The following is a 17,054-nucleotide window of genomic DNA, read 5'->3' as shown; positions in this document are numbered from 1 at the left end:
TAAATTACAGTACCATTTTCTCCACCAGGGAGGAGGGCGGGCGCTTATGACTATAACAGAGATATCCCTACCACAGAACTGGAGTTACAGGTAAGAAACGAATCCTTCTGTAGTAGGGGATCTCTGTGTTTAGTCATAATCTAGTGAATAGAATGGCAAGCCCATCCCAACAATCTAACCGGCGGTGGAGAAAAAGACACCACTACTGTGCAAACAGATTTCTTAACTAAGCCTGCCCCCCCTGAGCATCTGCTCTGGCATCAGAGTCCAGGCAGTAATGCTTAGCAAAGGTATGGACCGACATCCAAGTGGCAGCCCTGCAGATCTCTGCAATGGGAACATTACGAAGCAAGTTGTAGCCGCTTTGCCCCTGGTGGAATGAGCCTTAGGCTTACCTCCTAAGGTGCTATTAGCCTTCTGGTAACATAACTGGATACAGGACACAATCCACCTAGAGATGGATTGCTTCGAGGTAGCAAGTCCAGTCCTGACCGACCCATAGTTGACAAACAGTTGGTCTGACCTACGAATATCCTTGGTCTTATCTAGATAGAATTTCAATACCCTTCTCACATCCAGGGAATGAAGAGATCTTTCCGCTGGAGTGGAAGGATTCTGGAAAAACGTAGGTAAAGTTATAGTCTGATTAACATGAAAATCAGAGATCACCTTAGGAAGGAACTTAGGGTGAGTACGCATCACAACCTTAGCAGCATGAAAAACAGTATAAGGTTCTTGACAACACAATGCCTGAATCTCACTCACCCTTCGGGCCGATGTAATGGCCACAAGAAAAGCCGCCTTCCACGATAAGTGCTGCAGTGAAGCCTTATGAATGGGTTCAAAAGGATCCTTCACCAATCTGAACAGCGCTACATTCAACTCCCAGGAAGGCGAAGGACTCCGAACAGGAGGAAACACTTTCTTCAGTCCTTCCAAAAAATCCTTAATCACAGGGACCTGGAAGAAGGAAGTCAGAGGGACATTTCCTGTACGCAGTCAACGCTGCAAGGTGAACCTTAATAGATTGAAAATTAAGGACAATATCTTCCTTGCAGGTCGTCGGATCATAGTGCTTGGAAGTACACCAGATGCAGAACCTCTTCCACTTGTAGGTATAAGACATCGTAGTGGAAGGCCGCTTAGCCTCCTTGAGAATGTTCATGCAATCCTCAGGCAGATTCAGGTGTCCATACTGCACTATCTCAGGAGCCATGCCGCCAAACTCAACGATGAGACGTTGGGGTGCACCATCTGCCCCCGAACTTCGGGAGAAGGTCCAGCCAACACGGCAGCCGCATGTGGGGTAGAAGAGACAGGTAAAGCTGGCCGTGAACCACCACTGTCGGGGCCACTCCGGAGCAATGAGGATCATCCGTGTTCTGCACTGAGACAGCTTGATGAGCACTGCCGGAATCAGGGGAATGGGTGGAAAAGCGTACAGAAAGCTGTTCGACCAGCTGATCCATAGCGCGATCCCCAGAGTCCACGGTTGGTAATACCTGGAGGCGAAGTCTCGGCATTTTCTGTTTAAGGGTTGGCGAACAGATCTACGTCCGAAGTGCCCCACCTGCCGAAGATGTCTCGTAGCACTTTGTCGTTTAGAACCCACTCGTGGTTTTCTTGCTCCAGCCTGCTGAGTGCGTCCGCCTGAGCATTCTGCACACCTGGCAGATGGGTAGCCGTTATCGTCAGTCCTCTGGCAAGTAGCCAGTGCCAGATCGCCTGCGCTTCCTGTGACAGGGTGCGCGATCTCGAGACCCCCTGCTTGTTGAGGTAATACATTGTGGTCGTATTGTCCGTCTGCACAAGCAAGGAGTTGGTCTGGAAGGACGGATGAAAGGCCTTCAGTGCCAAGTGAACAGCTCTGAGTTCCAGGAAATTGATGTGATACGTGGATTCCGCCGGGGACCACGTTCCCTGGATCTGTAGATGGTCTGAATGCGCTCCCCAGCCCTGGAGAGAAGCATCCCTGACAACAGTCTGAGTGGGAATGTCCTTGTGGAATGGAACCCCTTTGAGAAGATTCTCTGCGGAGCACCACCATCTCAGGGACTGTTGAGCGTGGAGGGACAGCTTGATCCTGTCATCCCAGCTCCCCCGCCTCTGGTCCCACTGATCCTCCAGACATTTCTGCAACGGTCTCATATGTAGGCGTGCGTGTGGTGTGAGAAAGATGCAAGAGGCCATCGACCCCAGTAGAGAAGACACCGTCCTCACTGTTGTAGATGGAACAGCTATGAGAGCCTGAGCCTTCCGAATGATCGATAAGCGTCTCTCCTCCGAAGGAGACACGCTTGCTGATAGAGTATCGATGGAGGCTCCCAAGTACTGAATGTACTGGACAGGCGTCGTAACAGACTTGGACATGTTTATGTGCAACCTCAGCTGGCTCAACAGAACAGCCGTCTTGTTGCAGTGCAGTTGCGCTTCCTGGAAGGTGGATGCTTTGATCAACCAGTCGTCCAGGTGCGGGTAGACAAACACCTTGTTCTTTCTCAGGTGCGCTGCCACCACTGCCATGCATTTGGAAAACGTCCTGGGTGCAGACTTCAGTCCAAACGGTAGTATGGTGTACTGATAGTGATTGGTGCAGACTAGAAACGCAGGAACTTCCGGTGTTTCCGTGCAATGGGCACATGGAAGTACGCATCTTGCAGATCTATTGCGCAAAGCCAGTCTCCCCTTTGCAGCGGAGGATAAATCTGGTGTAAAGACAGCATGCAAAACTTTTCCCTGCAAATCCATTTGTTTGCTTGTCGCAAATCCAGAATTGGCCTGAACTCGTTCTTGTCCTTCTTGCGCACGAGGAAGAACCGAGAGTAAGGAATATGCTACTTACCAGTATGCATCTGTTCTTGGCATGTAGGGCTGCTGATATTCATATCTGTGCATAGATTGCCGCCTAGTGTTGGGTCCGGATGATTGCACATTGTTGTCTTGGAAGAGTCTTCGAAGTATCACGAGATTGGTGGCTCCTCCCTTGGACTACAGTGCGCATGGGCATCCTCTCCATCCCCAGATTGTTTTTCGCCATTGTGGCAGAGATGGAGTATAGTACAGTAAGAGATGTCCATGCAAAGAGTGAATGCTGCAGCTGTGACAGGCACCGGGGAGGTGGGTGGGCGATATGAATATCAGCAGCCCTACATGCCAAGAACAGGTGCATACTGGTAAGTAGCCTATTCCGTTCGAGGCATGTGGGCTGCTGAATTCATATCTGTGCATAGAATGTATAGCAGTATCTCCCTTAGCGGTGGCTACCTGTGTTAGCTGCAGCAGTCTGGAAAAGATTTTTGAGAACAGCCTGTCCTACAGCAGCTTGCTGTTTTGAATGTACATCTACACAATAGTGTTTTGTAAATGTATGTGCCGTTGACCATGTGGCTGCTCTGCAAATTTCGTGTAAAGGAATATTTCCTAGGAAAGCCATGGATGCCCCTAGCTTACGTGTGGAATGCGCTCTAGGGGGGACTGTTAAGGTGCGTTTTGCTTTTATATAACATATTTGTATGCACTTAACTATCCATCTGGCTATGCCTGGTTTTGAAATAGGGTTACCCTTGTGTTGAGGTGAGAAGGCAACAAACAATTGTTTTGTTTTGCGAAATGTTTTAGTTCCGTCTATGTAATATAGCAGAGCTCTTTTGACATCAAGGGTATGCAAGGCCCTTTCAGCTACTGTTTGTGGGTTCTGAAAGAACACTGGCAGTTCAATAGTTTGATTTAAATGGAAATGGGATACCACTTTTGGCATGAACTTAGGGTTTGTTCTAAGAACTACTCTATTTGCATGTACTTGAATGAATGGCTCTTGAATAGTTAGGGCTTGCAGCTCACTAACTCTTCGAAGCGAAGTAATGGCAATAAGGCAAGCCACTTTCCAAGTAAGAAATTGTAGTTCGCATGAGTGTAGTGGCTCAAAGGGTGGTCCCATTAGTCTGGTTAAAACAACGTTTAGATTCCAGACTGGAGATGGTGGGTGTCTTGGAGGAATTATGCGTTTAAGTCCTTCCATAAACGCTTTGATTGCTGGCACCCTGAATAGTGAAAGGTGTTGCCTGTTTTGCAAATATGCTGCTAACGCAGCTAGGTGTATTCTGATGGACGAAAAAGCCAAGTTGCACCGTTGGAGGTGCAATAGGTAGCAAATGATGTTTTTAGTGGAAGCATCAAGCGGGTTAATGTCATTGTTATTACAATAAATGACGAAACGTTTCCACTTTGCTGCATAGCATGCTCTGGTAGTGGGTTTCCTAGCCTCTTTGATAATATTCATGCAGTCTGGGGGCAAGTTGAGATATCCAAATTCTAGGATTTCAGGAGACAGATCGCTAGGTTCAGCTGTTGGGGATCTGGGTGTTGGATTTCGCCATGGTTCTGCGTTAGAAGACTGGGTGTTAGTCGTAGTCTTTGATGAGGAACCACTGACAGTTCTAGGAACGTCGTGTACCATGGTTGTCTCGCCCACGTGGGAGCAACTAGGATTAGCGTCTGCGAATGTTGGCGCATTTTGCGTGCCACCAGCGGTATTAGTGGAGCTGGGGGAAAAGCGTACGCAAATTTGCCTGACCAGTTCATCCATATCGCATTGCCTTGCGACTGCGGATGTGGGAACCTGGCGGCAAAGTACTGGCATTTTGCGTTTTTGCTTGTGGCAAACAGATCTATTTCTGGGTGTCCCCACTTCCGGAAGAATGGTTGGAGCACTTTGGGGTGAATTTCCCATTCGTGCACTTGTTGGCTGTGCCTGCTTAAGAGGTCTGCCACTTGGTTGTCGTTGCCTGGGAGGTGTTCTGCCATGAGAAAGACGTTTCTCTGAATGGCCCATTTCCACATTGCTTGAGCTAGGTGCGACAGCTGTGGTGAGTGTGTTCCTCCCTGTTTCTGAATGTAATACATAGCTGTCATGTTGTCCGTCCGGATCAACACAGCTTTGTTGCGTAAGTGTTTCGCAAAAGCTTTTAGGGCTAGAAAGATGGCCATCAATTCTAGGAGATTGATATGCATCTTCTTTTGCTGTACAGTCCAGAGTCCCTGCACTGTGTAGTGTAGGACATGGGCTCCCCATCCTAGTAGGGACGCGTCCGCTGTTAACACTATTTGTGGGACAGGCTCTTGGAACAGTCGACATTTGCAAAGGTTTTGTGGATTCCACCAATGCAGAGAGTTGTATGCACGACTGGTCACCAACATTAGGTCTTTTAGTTGCCCGTGAGCCTGGTTCCACTGCCTTGCTAGGCATACCTGTAGCGGACGCATATGTAGTCTGGCGTGAGGGACTATGAATATGCAGGAGGCCATCATGCCTATTAGCTGCTTAAACCCTCGAGCTGGTAGTGAGTGTTGGGGTCTGAACTTTTGTATTAGCGGCTGCATTCCCTGGACCCGTGCTGTGTTGGGATATGCTTTTGCGGAAAGTGTATTTATTGTCGCTCCCAGGTACTGTTGGACGTGGGAGGGTTGTAGGTGTGACTTTGGGTAGTTTAGTGAGAATCCTAAACTGTGCAGTAGGTGTATGGTCTCTGACATGTTGTTGGCACTTTGCTGGGCTGTTGGCGCGTGTATTAGCCAGTCGTCCAGATAAGGGTACACGTGTATGTGTTGCCTTCTGAGATGTGCCGCTACTGTAGCCAGACATTCGGTGAACACTCTTGGAGCTGTTGTCAACCCAAATGGCAGGACTTTGAATTGGTAGTGCTGCCCTTGAATGGTGAACCTCAAATACTTTCTGTGAGCAGGGTGTATTGGTATATGAAAGCATGCATCTTTGAGGTCTAAAGTTGCTAGGAAGTCTCCTTGTTGAAGCAATGGTAAGACTTGCTGGAGAGTGAGCATGTGAAAATGCTCTGACAGAATATAGAGGTTGAGGGGCCCGAGGTCCAATATTGGTCTGAGAGACCCGTCCTTCTTTGGAATTAGGAAGTATAGGGAGTATACTCCTGTTCCCTGATGTTGCAGTGGGACTGGTTCTATGGCCCCCTTTTGCAGCATACTGATGACCTCTTGCTGAAGTAACGTTATATGTTCCTGTGACATGCGACGGTGCACGGGTGGTATGTTGGGTGGGGTTGAGGTGAGCTCTAGGCAATAGCAATGTTGGATAATTTGCCTGACCCACTTGTTAGTGGTGATATTTAACCAGACTTGTTGAAATTGTTGTATTCTTCCCCCGACTGGTGTTATGTGGTCTGGGGGGAGTGTTGGGAAGTCATTGCTTTGTGCTAGTGGAGGATCTATTTGCATTGCCTCCACGACCTCTGCCTTTGTGTGTTAGTTTTGTAGTTGGAGGATTGCTGTGATGTTCCTCGCACTCCTCCTCTATAATTGGAGCGACGAAAGGAGCCCCGGTGTTGTTGGGGCTGGAGAGCTCCCATAGATTTAGCTGTTTCTGCATCCTTTTTCATTTTGTCCAGAATTGAATCAACTGCTGGACCAAATAAAAAGTCTGGGTTAATTGGCTGGTTAAGAATTGTAGATTGGACTTCATTCTTAAAGCCTGATATGCGAAGCCATGCGTGTCGACTTATAAGCACGCTGGTATTGATGGATCTGGCAGCTGTGTCTGCAGCGTCTAGTGCACACTTAATGGATGCATTGGTGATGAGCTTTCCCTCTTGAATAAGTTCATCTGCCTGCTGTTTGTAGGGATCAGGTAAGTGTTGGAGAATTTCTTCCAAACTGTCGTAGTGCGCCCTATCATATCTTGGCTATCCTCCAGGAGTTTGCTGCCTCAGCCGCCACTCTTTTGCCTGATGCCACAAATATTTGAGATTCCTTGTCTGGAGGTGCAGCCTCACCAGTAGTCTGTGAGTTTGCACGCTTACGTGCGTTTGATACCACTAAGGAATCTAGGGGTAGCTGTCCTTGGATGTATGTAGGATCTATAGGTGCAGCTCTGTATTTTTTCTCAATTTTCAGGTTTATGACCCGGGCCCTAGCAGTGTCCTTAAAAATGTCACCTGCGCGTTTTAACACCCCTTTTAGCATTGGGTGTGTTTTAACGTGTCTTTCAGATGTTGTGAGTGTATCAAAGAGGAAATCTACCTCAATAGCATCAGAGTGCATATCTACATTGTGGTAGGTTGCTGCTCTATCTAACAGAGAATTAAATGCAACTGTATCCTCTGTGGGTGATGGCTTAGTAGGGTATACTGCAGGGTGTGTGATGGGCAGAGTCCCTTCATTGTCTGGTTCCCCTCCTGTACCCCATGGCTGTGTGTCTGGGTCTGTATTTGGGTTTTGTGGATACCCAAAACCTACATCTGCGTCCTGATCTTCATCAGGGTTGTAGTCAGAGCGTGTTGGTGAGGTTGGGGTATAAGGGGTAGTAGGCATAGCAGGAGTGATAGGTTCAAAGAGAATAGGAGAGGTAGCACAGTCTCTCTTTTTCTTCAAGGGGATTCTGGAAACGTCTTCTGTTGGTTGAGACCTTTTCTTTTTAGTATACACAGTCACTTTACCAGTTATTGGATCAATGTAGATTTTTGACTGGTTCTCTGTGGAGGGATCTGGGTGAAGAAGCTCCTCTTCAACAGCCCTTGGTTTTGCTGTTACAACCTTTGGTGTTTGTTTCTTTGGGTCGATGGTTTTTTGTTTCTCTACCGTTTTAGGTGGTTGTATGGTTTTTGGTTGTTTTTCAACGGGTTTCGTTGGTTGAACGACCTTTGCTGGCTTCACAACTTCTTTCGGACCGAGCGGTGTTGTCGGTTCGAGAGTCTCTTTATGTTGTTTTGGAGCCTGCTGATTCGGTTTGACGCCCTTTTTCGGGTCGATGGACTTCGGCTCGACCGACTTCTTTTCGTCCACCTTCGGTTTCGATTTAGGTTGGGCGTTAGTTTTGGGCGTAGGCCTTGTTTTGTCGTCGACTGGTTTGTTCCCCTTGTCGATACCTGAGGCTGATTTGCTCGATTCGACGTGCTTTTTGGGGGTCCATTCGAAGTGCTTCTGTTTTTGCGTCGAATCGACGTGTTTTGGCTTTGAGGTTGACTCGACGGCCTTTGGTTTGGAGCTCGACTCGACTGCTTTAGTCTTCGATGTCGACTCGACGGTTTTTGGTTTAGAGGGTACTGTGGCCTTCGGGTCGACGCCTTTAGGCCTCCATACCTTCGGGTCGACGTAATTCGGTCCGAAGACTGTTTTGTCGACAAGTTTCGGTTTTGATGGAACCGATGTTGTGTGACGTGTCTCAGAGTGCTCTTTCGATATGTTCTTAGCCGGGCGATATGGCGGGGCTGTAGAACGTGGTTGTTGGTCTCGGCTAAGGCCTGCTGGCGATGCTTTGACCTGAGTCTCTGATAGAGGTTTAGTGTCTATATGGGGCGGTGTACTCACGGTTCGCCCCTCGCCGTCATCGGAGTGGTCTTCAACTGCTACGATGTCCTGATCATAGTCTTCGAGATCGACAATTAGTTCTCCCTCTTCGGGGTAATATTCGGAGTCGGGCTCCGAGTATTGTCCATCGTCTCGGTCTGAGTCTTCGGCGCTTGCTAGATCGTCTTTGTCCCCGAAGATGTTATCGGGCTCCGGCGCCCGTCTATTCCGAATAGTCTTCTTTGATCGGAATTGGGCACAGTCCTGGCAACTATCTTCGTTGTGATCCGGAGATAGGCATTTGTTGCACACTGGATGTTTGTCTGTGTGCGGAAATTTCGAGTTGCACTGAGGGCAGTACTTGAACGGACTTCGTTCCATCGACGGTCGGTCCACGTGGTGTCGAGAAGGCCTCACGGCCCGATTCGACGACTGGAGTGCAACCGAGATGTAAAAAGTGTATCGGCACCGAGCGCTTAACAATACAGACGGTATCCGAAGGCCTTTTGGCCTTTTGAGAAGTTTTCTTGATTCCGAACTTGGAGAGTAGGAAAGTCCATCCGAACCCAATGGCGGAGAAAAACAATCTGGGGATGGAGAGGATGCCCAGGCGCACTGTAGTCCAAGGGAGGAGCCACCTATCTCGTGATACTTCGAAGACTCTTCCAAGACAACAATGTGCAATCATCCGGACCCAACATTAGCGGCGATCTATGCACAGATATGAATTCAGCAGCCCACATGCCTCTAACAGACCCTTTCCCCTTTGAGACAAAGGGACGTCTTCTATCGCCCTTTTCCTTAACAGGGTATCCGCCTCCACCTGAAGCTCACGCAGTTGGAACTGCGAGCAAACCGGTGGAATCGCTGGAGGCGGGCTGGTGAAACGAAGACTATATCCATTGCAAACAATATTCAGCACCCACTTGTCCGGAGTAATTTTTCTCCACTCTGCCAAGTAATTTTGTATGCTTCCCCCCACCGGAGCGGGTAACGGACGAGGGGGAAGTAGCACCTCAGGGCCTAGACCTGGCCAGGCCTTTAGGCGTCGAGGAGGACTGCTGGCCGCCTCTACCCCTCTGGCGTTTCTGGAATGGACGCCGCTGGTACTGCGGCTGCTGGTGGTGTTGCTGCTACCCAGCTTGGCGACCTTGCCCTCTACTCTGGGCACTAAAACGTCTCGGGAAGGGGCGGAAGGTCTTCTTCTCTTGCGGCTTTTCTAACCCGACGGCCGTCAGGGTTTCAGCCTCCGCCATCATGCGGGCCATCTCCTCATCCGCATGCTTTCCAAATAGCGTAGCACCAGGTGGCGACTCTCTGCTGCGCCTCCGGTTTTAGCGAAGTCAGGCACAACCAGGCATGACGCCTAATATTAATCCCGTGTCAGTAGCCGTGAGCCGCCAGGAGAGAGGAATCTGCAGCCGAGCTGATCACCTGGTTGGATACCATCATGCCCTCGATGATTTCCTGAAAGTCCTCCCTCTTGTCCCTAGGAAGGTGCTCCAGAAACTGTTGTAAGGAGTCCCATAAGGGCCTGTCATACGACCCAGGAGAGCCGTGGCACTAGTGGCTTTCATTGACGTTGCTGCCGTACCACACACCTTCCTTCCCGCGGAATCAATCATACGGCTCTCCTTGTCCGGAGGCACCGTAGAGGACGGGGCAGTAGCGTGCTGCTTCCTAGCCGCCGTGACGATCACTGAATCCGGCACCGGGTCAGATCTAAGGAACGCCGGATCAGAGTCTGGGGCTCTGTATTTCTTCTGCAGTCGGGAAGGAGCAGATTTCGTCGACGCCGGAGTCAGGAAGAGCTCCATAGCCGGCTCCTCCAGCCCTGGCACCAAGGGCAACAAGGGACGAGACAACTGCTTTTTGTGCAGTGTCTCGAAAATCACTGACGTAGAAGGTGTGGAGACCATCAGCGTAATTCCCAGCTTCGCAGCCCCTCTCAACAACACCTCTTGGAACGACACAATGTCATCCACCTGTGACACCCTCATAAGTGGTGAATCCTATAAGGTGGGTGAGTAGTCGCGGGCACTGGAAGAGTCCATGTGACGGGACCTGGACCTGTCCCTCCAGTGACGGCGTCTTGACTGCGTTGAAGAGCGACAGTCACTCCTTGAACGGTGTCTCCTCCTGGACCGTGACCTTGATCTCCGCTGTCCGTACTGGAGGGGAAAGCCACGGAGGCCGAACCGGAAGCCTAGGTTGTGGAGGCCCCATAGGCGGCGATGGAAGGCGCGGCAATGATGCTGACCGTGGAGGAAGAGGTGGTGGAGGAGGAGGAGGAAGATGAGGCGGAGGAGAAGGAGTAGGATTACGAGGAGGATCCTTAGGCAACGTAGGAGGAGGATTCTTAGGCAACGGAGGAGGCAGAGGCGTCCTGTGCCTAGAAGGCGAGTAGGTCTGAGAGTAATCTGAGTCCGCAGACCGCACCATTCTTCTCTTCTTCCTCTGCGCAGCCCTTGATGTACTAGAGGCCGATCTCTTCTTAGACGAGCGCCGGTGCCGCCGGGACCGTGGGCTCGTGGATGCGGAGTACAGAATGACTACAGAGTCCTGGGACACAGTCCTGTCCCTTGAACGTCCCCTGGACCTCGACTTCTTTTTCCTTGACGTCGACCTCTCTTTCGACGTCGAACGTCTCGACGTCGACACATCCCTCAACGTCGAGCCTCCCTTCCTCGACGTCGACCTCAACGGCGAAGTCGCCTCGATGGCGAGCGCCGGTGTTCCAGACGTCGACGGTATCTTGACGTTGACGCGGTCCTAGACGTCGATCTCGTCCGAGGTCTCGATGTCGGTCCCCTCGACGTCGAATGTCTACGTCGCTTCGACCCAGAGCCCTGGGACGATGGGGAGCAGATGGTGGTCAATCCTCTCGACGCCGAGGCTATCGACGTCGACGGAGATCTGCGTCGTTTCCTGGCCTTATCTTGACTGTGGAGCCCTCCAGAGGCCGACACACGGGCAGAGGACGAGGCCCCTCCATGCCCAGACCCCCCTAGGTCTTGCTGTCTCCGGAGCTCCAGTCCTTGAAACCTGTTCTTCTCTCTGTCCTTCAGGGTCCTCCTGGAGAATTGTTGGCAAATCTCACAGTCTTCAGGAACATGAGAGGATGGGTCTGACTTTGCCTTCTTCCTGGCACACTCAGGACACTTGTCGAACAGGGCAGGGATATTCGACAAAAGAGTGGGCAAAACTGGCCAAAAACTCCAGAAACAGGTAAGGGAAGCAGTCAGATGTCAAGTGAAACACTCTAAACACTTTAAAAGTGCCCAAAAAATTGAAAAACACACAAAAAGGGAGAGCTCAATGCTCCAAGGACCTGCTAGCAGGAGCCGGAAAAAAGAATTGAAAGTAAAAGGAGTTTGCTGTGCATCAGGGGATACCGAGGGTCTCTGGAGAGTTTCTTTTTTTTTTTTTTTTAAACAATTTTTATTTTCATTTCATCAACATACAATTACAAATAATCAAGTGCAGTCTCTTACAATTACAGTTATCAATGTTTAGTCGCGTTGTTCTGGTTGTAACCATCCCTGTACATATCCAACTTCGCCTACCCCCTTCCATCTCATTAGTACGGATTCCCCTCTGCCATCTCAGGGAACTCCCCTCTTCATGGACTGTTTTCAGGTGTCAATTCTGCGCTTGGTGGTTCACACAAGTTTCCCCGGGATTCATTCCATTTCCCCCAGACTCGCAGCCACTTTTTGGGGCACCCCCTGTGTGTGTAGACCGCTTTCTCCGCTACCATAGCGATGCCCATATCATTTTCCCATTGTGATTGTGTAGGTGTCACCCCGGATCCCCAGTTCCGTGCTATATTTCGCTTAGCGATGGCCAATCCCAATGTAGCCCATGCTTTCTGCGCCACATTGAGATCTGTTGGCTGCCATATGTTTAGGATACACCCCGCTCACCTCTGAGATTTGTTCCAGCACTTGTACCCAACATGATTGTATTCTGGGGCAATCCCATATGGTATGGTAATATGTACCGGCTTGTCCGCACCCCCGTAGGCAAAGTGGGTCGGGCGCTCGCCCTAGCTTGTGGACCGTGGTTCGAGAATAATATACCCTATGTAGGACTTTGAGCTGTACCAGTTTCAAGCGGGATGGGATCGCTGCTTCTCTGGCTGACGCAAGCGCCTCCATCCAGTCCTCGTCATTTATGTCCCCCAGTTCCACTTCGCATTTGCACTCACTGTAGAGTAGACCTGCCCATTGATGGCTTTACAAAGGACGGAAAGGTCGCACTCACTGTAGAGTAGACCTGCCCACTGATGGCTTCACAAAGGATGGAAAGGTCGCACTTACTGTGGAGCAGACCTGCCCACTGCTGGCTTTACAAAGGATGGAAAGGTCGCACTTTCTGTGGAGCAGATTTGCCCACTGCTGGCTTTACAAAGGATGGAAAGGTTGCACTCACTGTGCAGTAGAGCTGCCCACTGCTGGCTTTACAAAGGATGGAAAGGTTGCACTTACTGTGGAGCAGACCTGCCCACTGCTGGCTTTACAAAGGATGGGAAGGTCGCACTTACAGGGGAGTAGACCTGCACACTGCTGGCTTTACAAAGGATGGAAAGGTCGCACTCACTGTAGAGTAGACCTGGCTTTACAAAGGATGGAAAGGTCGCACTCACTGTGCAGTAGACCTGCACACTGCTGGCTTTACAAAGGACAGAAAGTTTGCACTTACTGTGGAGAGGACCTGCCCACTGCTGGCTTTACAAAGGACGGAAAGGTTGCACTTACTGTCGAGTAGACCTGCCCACTGCTGGCTTTACAAATGACGGAAAGGTCACACTTACTGGGGAGTAGACCTGCCCACTGCTGGCTTTACAAAGGTCGGAAAGGTCACACTTACTGGGGAGTAGACCTGCCCACTGCTGGCTTTACAAAGGATGGAAAGGTCGCACTTACTGGGGAGCAGACCTGCTGGCTTAGCAAAGACGGAAAGGTCGCACTCACTGTGCAGTAGACCTGCACACTGCTGGTTTTATAAAGGACAGAAAGGTTGCACTTACTGTGGAGCAGACCTACCCATTGTTGCTGGCTTTACAAAGGATGGGAAGGTCGCACTTACTGTCGAGTAGACCTCCCACTGCTGGCTTTACAAAAGATGGAAAGGTCGCACTCACTGTGCAGTAGACCTGCCCACTGCTTGCTTTACAAAGGACGAAAAGGTCTCACTTACTGTGGAGTAGACCTGCCCACTGCTGGCGAGCCTGTATGCCGCAATTTGCTGTAGGCACTGAACGATCCTCGTGCACGCCTTGGCCTCCCTCTGCGCCATCCACAGGACACGCTCGTCAGCCAGCATAATGTTGCTTGCAATGTCCACCATTATATCGCCAAGCTTGAATGTGGAGGTTAGACGGGGAGAATGACAAGAAAGAGAATGTGCATTAAATATCATGAAAATTATTACAACAGAACAGTACAGACTTTTCAACAATACGTGTACATATTTTACATACTGAAAGTTGTACTTTAGTTAAACGGCCGCTCATTCCAAATATAAAATGTTCGTCCACTGGACACCTTTAGAAATTATCATTGCACAGAATGTACATAAAATGGACTCAGCTGGATGGGCAATAATGTTATCTCTGCATGCAGAATACGGTGTTTAAAAAAGACAAAACCGGAGAAATGCACATAGCACTTCAAGAAAACGCAATCTCTCCTTTTGTTGGCCCTATAGCCACCTCATAGGCGAAGATCTTCCTTCCACATAGGCGTTTCTTATGTTAAAATGAGGCAATTTCAGCTTTATCTGGCGTACATGCCTTAATAAAACATGCACTTGGGGGAAGTGACCCATCCTTTTGGAAACTCGGATTGTAAAAGGGCTTGGTTGTGGGGCTGCAAGTTATGCTCCTCTGTGGAGAGTTGAGCAAAATATTATTGAGTCGATTGCTGAGACAGGCCAGATAGGCATGCAACAGTAAGATTATGTGTCAGACTTTACGGTGGGCTCCTCAAAGAGGGTAAACTGCTCTCCCAACCACAGTTCTCCGGGGGATGCCAACAACTGAGGAGAAGGTTACAAAATACACATTAGATAGTGCAGCTTTTCAAGTCGTTATTATTGGGCTACTGATCATAACTGTAAACATGAACTCTAGTTGAACTGGGAATAGTTTGGGCAGTTAAAGTAATGGCAGAAGTTAATGCTGTCAAGTTACAAAGTCAAAGCATCAAATTATAGACCATAACCTGGCATTTATGATCTTGCTGTATAGAAAAACTGGAGGCGTCTGACATGGAGCTCACTTTATGTCTTTTATATCAATCTACTTTGTTTTTTTAAATTGTTTTTAGTATCATATATTTGACACTGAGCATGTTATAGCAATCCTTCTATTACAGTTTATATGTAACAGGTCAGTTACTAGTTGTTTCATATAGTGAAAATCGTTGACAAAACTGACAATCCTGCATCTGCCTCACCTTTAATTTCTCCTTACCTCCCATCCGTTTTGTATGTCTTAGGACTGACTCTTGGTTAATACCCAGTCGAATATGGATTATAAGCAGGCCCCCTTGTCCATTGCAGGCACTGAATGATGCAGTTCACATTTAATACTGTTTACAACTGATGGCGATCAGTTAATCTGTTATGGGCAATTGTTGCCCGTATTATTAGATTATTAACTAAACGATCATCCTGTCTCACCTTTTCATGTATATTTCGTCTGCAGTTGTCCACTCCACTTAGTACTTAAGCCAGCCTTCTATAGTTGGCAGTATACTACTCAGCCATTGTATTGCTATTCTTCTTTTAGCAATCACGAAATCCGATAGTATAATTTTTCTGTTAAACTGTTTTTTTCCAGGAATGAGCCAAAGAAAGCATTGTAGGTGGTACAATTGGGCCCGTTGATACACATACAAAGAGAATTGCTATATCGCTCGGCAACTCCGTGTAATGTGGAAGAAGCTTGAGTCCTCGCTGTAACACCAATGATATCTAGAAGTGTATTCAGAATAAAGTGTATTTTTACTGGGGACAGGTACGTCAAGTGTACATAACTAAACTGTAGAAGTTTAATAATGTGGGTATTTGTCAACCCTATGGTGTACTTTACCCCACTATTTGTAATTGACAACTCATCGAGCACCTCCTGACATCTCTCCTGGTCTTTTAACTGCGTCAAGTGTCTATCTAGCCACATTGCGCTTTATATGTTGGTAATCTGTTTCCGCCAACATTGCTACCATTTGTGTGGAAGCTTCTAAAAATGTTGGCCACATTTCTGTAGCTGAAATCTTAGCATTTTGCAGGATTTGCAATTCTGCATTATCATAAGCCTCTCAAGAACTGTTAATGATCAAAAATCTATCATCTGGAAAAAGATCCACTTGCCTCTCACAGCCTCCTCTATGCCACTCATCTATGGTCCTGGTCGGGACAATCTTCGCAAAGTGAAATATGCCCCAGATACGCAAGCCAGATGAAATGGTCTCCATCTTCAATTTGTTTTTCTACTGCCTGTTCCAAGACCGTAAACTTCTCACTATAGACGCCTCTAATAAAACAAGTATCAAAATGAATTGTGTTCCTTCAGATTCATTTAAATGCAATAGTAACATGGGGAGACTTCTTGCAAGTGATCTTGTAAATGTACTTATTCACATGGTCATCTGATCAGTTTCCTAGTAAAAGTCCTTTGTAAAATGGCAATTTGACTAGGTACATTTACAAGGATACTAGCAAGATTCAAGTTTTGAAGCAACGCCTGATTTTGATACTCACTTAATAAATGAGCGATGATGTGGACAACATCATTTATGGATCAACCTAAGTTGGGACCTGTTCATTCACTGTAGGAAGCTGGCTCTGTATACGATATTGCCACTAGGTGGTAATACTGTGCACAGACTCCAGGAGTCCCCAAAGGTGGACAGGGCTCAATGCAAAACTCAAAGTGCTCTTTTAATGGTAGTGTGGGCGAGCAGCATTAGGCCTAACACAGAGGAGTGTAAGACATGTATTGCACCAGAGTGATCAATAATGGACACATGACTCAAGTAGCAGATCCAGACCAATTTTAGAAAATGATACTCTCTACTTTATTTTAACACCGATGTCTTCAGAATCAGGTGTGTACGTTTAACTAAACTACTTTTCACTTTGAAAAATCGACACTTAGAAACTTTTTAACACACTCCAACGTTATCCTATGGGGAAAAATATTGTGTTTATACAGGGAAGTGTTCAACTTACAATCTCAGTGATCGGAGCAAAACGTCAGCAAGGGCCAGGTGTCCGGTAAGTACCAAAAATGCACCACTAGTGGCACAGGGGCGGCCAGGTGCAGAGGCTAAAATAGGTTGCAAGGGCCAAGCTTTGAGGGTTAGCACAAGCACTATGGGTGGGGCACAAAGCAGCACCAAACATACACCACAGGCAGCACAGTGGTGGCTGAGTGCAGGGTACAAATTTGACGTTGGGCGGCCAATGATTTTCAAAGATGATTTTCCTCACGGCAAAGAGGCTGCGGGCGTGGCACCGGAGGTTGCAGAGGGAAGACCAACGACCGACAGCAGAGTTAAGTTGGGATGTAGGGGGTTGTAGGAGCACCATCGGTTCAGCTCACCAAGGCCCAGGGGCTGTGGGTGCAGGGGTACCTTTCGACGTAATGGAGAGAGACAAACCTGCAGCCCTGTGTAGGAAACTGGGTTACTGGATGAGGGGGGTGAAAACATACTCAAGCAGCAAATACAATT

General features: G+C 48.5%; 1 protein-coding gene across 2 annotated transcripts in view; it reads right to left on the bottom strand.

The window, feature by feature from the left end:
* Nucleotides 1-17,054, bottom strand: part of ADGRA3 (adhesion G protein-coupled receptor A3) — a 499,756-nt gene that overhangs the window by 128,098 nt on the left and 354,604 nt on the right. For both annotated transcript variants that reach the window (XM_078678405.1, XM_078678406.1), the window contains one exon: nt 13,516-13,677. In XM_078678405.1, coding sequence (XP_078534531.1) covers nt 13,516-13,677 — 162 coding nt within the window. The remainder of the gene's footprint in view (nt 1-13,515; nt 13,678-17,054) is intronic.

This window comes from Lissotriton helveticus, chromosome 2_2 (genome assembly GCF_964261635.1).
Source record: "Lissotriton helveticus chromosome 2_2, aLisHel1.1, whole genome shotgun sequence".
Lineage (NCBI taxonomy): Eukaryota > Metazoa > Chordata > Amphibia > Caudata > Salamandridae > Lissotriton > Lissotriton helveticus.
Note: the sequence above shows the minus strand (reverse complement) of the source record. Positions and strands in the feature narration are given on the sequence as shown.